The sequence below is a fragment of the Panulirus ornatus genome, chromosome 27 (genome assembly GCF_036320965.1).
Source record: "Panulirus ornatus isolate Po-2019 chromosome 27, ASM3632096v1, whole genome shotgun sequence".
Taxonomy (NCBI): Eukaryota; Metazoa; Arthropoda; class Malacostraca; order Decapoda; family Palinuridae; genus Panulirus; species Panulirus ornatus.
The window spans coordinates 649,894-654,396 of NC_092250.1; the positions used below are offsets into that span (position 1 = coordinate 649,894).

Genomic DNA, 4,503 nt, shown 5'->3' on the forward strand with positions numbered 1-4,503 from the left:
CACACGTGTGTATGTGTGTGTATGTGTGTGTGTGTGTGTGTGTATGTGTGTGTGTGTGTGTGTGTGTGTGTGTGTGTGTGAAATAGTAAGGGTCGTAATGTCGTGTTCAAGGGTCGTATACCGTCCTGCTCAATCAAGGGTTTAGATTGTATGATGAAAACAGTGGGGACCCCTCAACAGTGGGGACCCCTCAACAGTGGGGACCCCTCAACAGTGGGGGACCCTCAACAGTGGGGAACCCTCAACAGTGGGGGACCCCTCAACAGTGGGGACCCCTCAACAGTGGGGACCCCTCAACAGTGGGAACCCCTCAACAGTGGGACCCCTCAACAGTGGGGACCCCTCAACAGTGGGGACCCCTCAACAGTGGGGACCCCTCAACAGTGGGGACCCCTCAGCAGTGGGGACCCCTCAACAGTGGGGACCCCTCAACAGTGGGGACCCCTCAACAGTGGGAACCCCTCAACAGTGGGGAACCCTCAACAGTGGGGAACCCTCAACAGTGGGGAACCCTCAACAGTGGGGACCCTTCAACAGTGGGGACCCCTCAACAGTGGGGAACCCTCAACAGTGGAGGACCCTTCAACAGTGGGGAACCCTCAACAGTGGGGAACCCCTCAACAGTGGGGGACCCCTCAACAGTGGGGGACCCCTCAACAGTGGGGACCCCTCAACAGTGGGGAACCCTCAACAGTGGGGACCCCTCAACAGTGGGGAACCCTCAACAGTGGGGACCCCTCAACAGTGGGAACCCTCAACAGTGGGGGACCCCTCAACAGTGGGGAACCCTCAACAGTGGGGAACCCCTCAACAGTGGGGACCCCTCAACAGTGGGGGACCCCTCAACAGTGGGGACCCCTCAACAGTGGGGAACCCTCAACAGTGGGGACCCCTCAACAGTGGGGGACCCCTCAACAGTGGGGACCCCTCAACCTGCATGTCTTCACCTCTTCTCTCTCTCTCTCTCTCTCTCCTTTAGTATAACACACACAGACACACACACACACACACACATGCGCATGCGCGTACCTTGCTTGTGGGCAGCGGCCACCGTGACGACCAGGGACCCCATCTGCGCGTCTTCGTCCAGCACTGCGCAGTAGCGCAGCGCTGAGAACTGCACCCGCTCTGCGCCTGCGCCCGAGAGCAACCGCGTCGCTGAGGAAGGAATGAAACAGGTCACGTCAGTGTCTGCCTCAGGAGATGAAGGAAGGAAGGAAGGAAAGAAGGAAGGAAGGGAGGGAGGGAGGATGGAAGGAAGGAAGGGAGGGAAGATTGAAGGGAGGATGGAAGGAAGGGAGGGAGGATGGAAGGAAGGAAGGGAGGGAGGGAGGGATGGAAGGAAAGAAGGAAGGAAGGAAGGATGGAAGGAAGGATGGAAGGAAGGAAGGATGGATGGAAGGAAGGGAGGGAGGAAGGAAGGAAGGAAGGGAGGATGGATGGAAGGAAGGGAGGGAAGATGGAAGGAAGGAAGGAAGGAAGGAAGGAAGGATGGAAGGAAGGGAGGGAGGATGGAAGGAAGGAAGGGAGGGAGGGAGGGATGGAAGGAAAGAATGAAGGAAGGAAGGATGGAAGGGAGGGGAGGATGGAAGGAAGGAAGGGAGGGAGGGAGGATGGAAGGAAGGAAGGGAGTGAGGATGGATGGAAGGAAGGGAGGGAAGATGGAAGGAAGGAAGGGAGGGAGGATGGATGGAAGGAAGGGAGGGAGGATGGAAAGGAAGGAGCGGAGGGACGCAGGAACGGAGAAGAGGAGGAGGATGGAAGGGTAGGAGGGCGCATGGTAGTACCGAGTTGGCGTCTGGCATTCCGGACTGCCCGGCTGCGCATGCGTTCAGGCGTGCGACATATGCCGTCCCTCCGGTCGTGCCTCATGCTGTCCCAAAGTGCTTCTTGTCCCGGACCATGTACTTCGCATTCCGGCCGTCCTTCTTTCGTTTGCGTCCAGTCCCCCTCCAGCCTGTCCGTCCGTTACATTCCTTTCGTTCTCATGTCCTTCCTTGTCCCTCGGTCCTCATTCCGCACTGCCTGCCTGTCTTTCTCCATATCCTTCCTCCTTGGTCTATCTTCATTCATCCTTCCTTTCTATCGTCTCCTCATTCCTCCTCCGTTCTTTCATCTCCTTCACCTCCCTCCTTCCCGTCCGTCCTTCCTTCCGCCCGCTCCTCCTTGCCTAACCAACCCCCCCCCTAATGCCCCACCAGAGTAGCGGCAAGGTTGTGTTGTGGTGGGGGGTACGGGGTTTAGATAACCCCCACTGGCTCGACGCACGAGAGAGCGCGAGCGTAGAGCGAGCTAGATCGAGCAGAGAGCGAGCGAGACTCCACCTCCACCCCACTCCTCTACTCATCTCCTCACAACACCTCACATCACTCTCTCACAAACTTCATCACCCTCCCCTCCTCTCTCTCACTCTCTCTCTCTCCTGGAGAGGGTGGGGGAAGGAGACACCACCACACCCCCCACACACACACACACCACACAACCCGTTAAAAATGTTGGGCAAAACTAGACCTTAGAAGAAGACGTCCATTAGGCCTCAGAGACGACACATTAAATAGGTTCCCCATTAAATGGTGGAACGGAAGCTTTGAGCCATCTCTCTATCTATTTATTTTTTATGTGTAACTAATTATCGTAAATATAATTATCAAAAACTTATAAATGAAGTTGAAAGCTTCATGTTTCAGACTTCAGTACTACAGGGGTATTGTAAGTACTGTAAGTACTGTAAGTATTGTAAGTACTGGATTTATTTTAATATAATTTCTGATCTCTAACATAATCTCGTCATGGACCACCTGGTACCCCGTTTTCTGTCCTCATATAGTTCTCTAGGACCAAGCCAGCGTTTTCTTAAAGAGCCGTTCTCTTCAAAAAGGTTATTTTGGAAACTGAGGGGATGTCAAACAAGCTCTTCCCTCGTTGTGAGCCAGTTGCGCGTCGCGCTAACAGTCACAAAACAAAAGTGTTGCGAGCAGCGTTCTCGGTCGCTGGTGGCGCCGCCCAGCGTCGCGCCACACAACTAAAAGCAAACGGGATTTCTTGTTTTTATTTCTTAAATTGCCAGATGTCACTTTTGACTTGGATCGTGGCTTACGAAGACTAGGCTTCCTTGATATATATATATATATATATATATATATATATATATATATATATATATATATATATATATATTTTTTTTTTTTTTCTTTGGTTGTGATACCTTGTTGGATCGAGCAGAGTCATACGATTGGTTAGGAGCCGTTAAAAGATATTTTGTTATAATGGCTCCATATAAGAAATGTCAGGTCACATAGATATAGATATAGGAAGTTGGTTTATATGTATATTTAGTATGCTCTTATGATGGTAGAGGGTCTGTTTGAAAGGTCTCTGTTTCCCGCCGTAATTAAATCACTTTGTATCCCGCCATTTTCTCAAAGGTCTTGCTTGCAGCCAGAGGTATGATAATTAGATATAACTGCTTAGCCATTTGAGTATGAACTGCAGAGGGCAGCGGTTCGAATCCCCTGTGGTCACGTGACCCAGGCTGTGTTAGGTTGCATTTGGGGGGCTACACTCTACACCCACCCTAGTGCACGAGGACATAAGGTCCAGTTTATATTCTCGCGCTTACTCCAATCAGGGGTGCCAACGTCCCCCGGGTTGACTTAACAAGCTAACAACCTTTTAATAATTAAAATTAGGGGGGAAAAAAAGACTTTTCGTCTTGCAGATCATATGAAACCAGTTCCTACGATGAATATATAAACCCAATTTATGCAGGAACCCAAGGGCTTGTGAGGAGAAGGCCTTCTGATCCCACGCTCCCCCTGAGGGGACAGTTGTCAGTCCTGATCACAATGTAAACATTGGATCAGCTGTGACTCTACCACCGCCGCCTCAATTTTTTTCCCAGGACGAACGGAGCGCCTGTAGGTTTGGCGGTTTTTATAGTTGTTATTTACAGGAGGAACTAGATGGAACTCGCTTTTATAAGTGAGTTTCGAAGCCTTGAGGCTTATAGTCAGCAGTGTTAAGTGTCTTACACTTAGGTTTCAGCTGTTATAAGTGTCTTACACTTAGGTTTCAGCTGTTATAAGTGTTTTACACTTAGGTTTCAGCTGTTGTAAGTGACTTACACTTAGGTTTCAGCTGTTTTAAGTGTCTTACACTTTTGTTTCAGCTGTTACAAGTGTCTTACACTTAGGTTTCAGCTGTTATAAGTGTCTTACACTTAGGTTTCAGCTGTTATAAGTGTTACATTTATGTTTCAGCTGTTTAAGTGTCTTACATTTAGGTTTCAGCTGTTGTAAGTGTGTCTAGGTTATAAAGTCTCACTTAACTTGTTTAAAGTAACCTTAAAAACCTTTAATAGACAGTGGTACGACCTTTAAATTTAGGTATACGACCCACGACCCCTATAGTACGACTCTTGAGCATACGACCTTTAAGCACAACGCATGACCGCTTACGGTATAAGAGCCCGACCTGTGTATGACCTGACCCTTTGGTACGAGG

General features: G+C 50.0%; 1 protein-coding gene across 1 annotated transcript in view; it reads right to left on the minus strand.

Annotated features, from left to right (window-relative positions):
* The window catches only part of LOC139757493 (uncharacterized), a 48,651-nt gene extending 46,779 nt beyond the window's left edge, over window positions 1–1,872 (minus strand). Inside the window, exons 1-2 of the mRNA XM_071678006.1 lie at window positions 1,788–1,872; window positions 1,030–1,158 (exon numbers count right to left, since the gene is read on the minus strand). Coding sequence (XP_071534107.1) covers window positions 1,030–1,158; window positions 1,788–1,872 — 214 coding nt within the window. The remainder of the gene's footprint in view (window positions 1–1,029; window positions 1,159–1,787) is intronic.
* Between the last annotated feature and the right edge of the window lie 2,631 nt (window positions 1,873–4,503).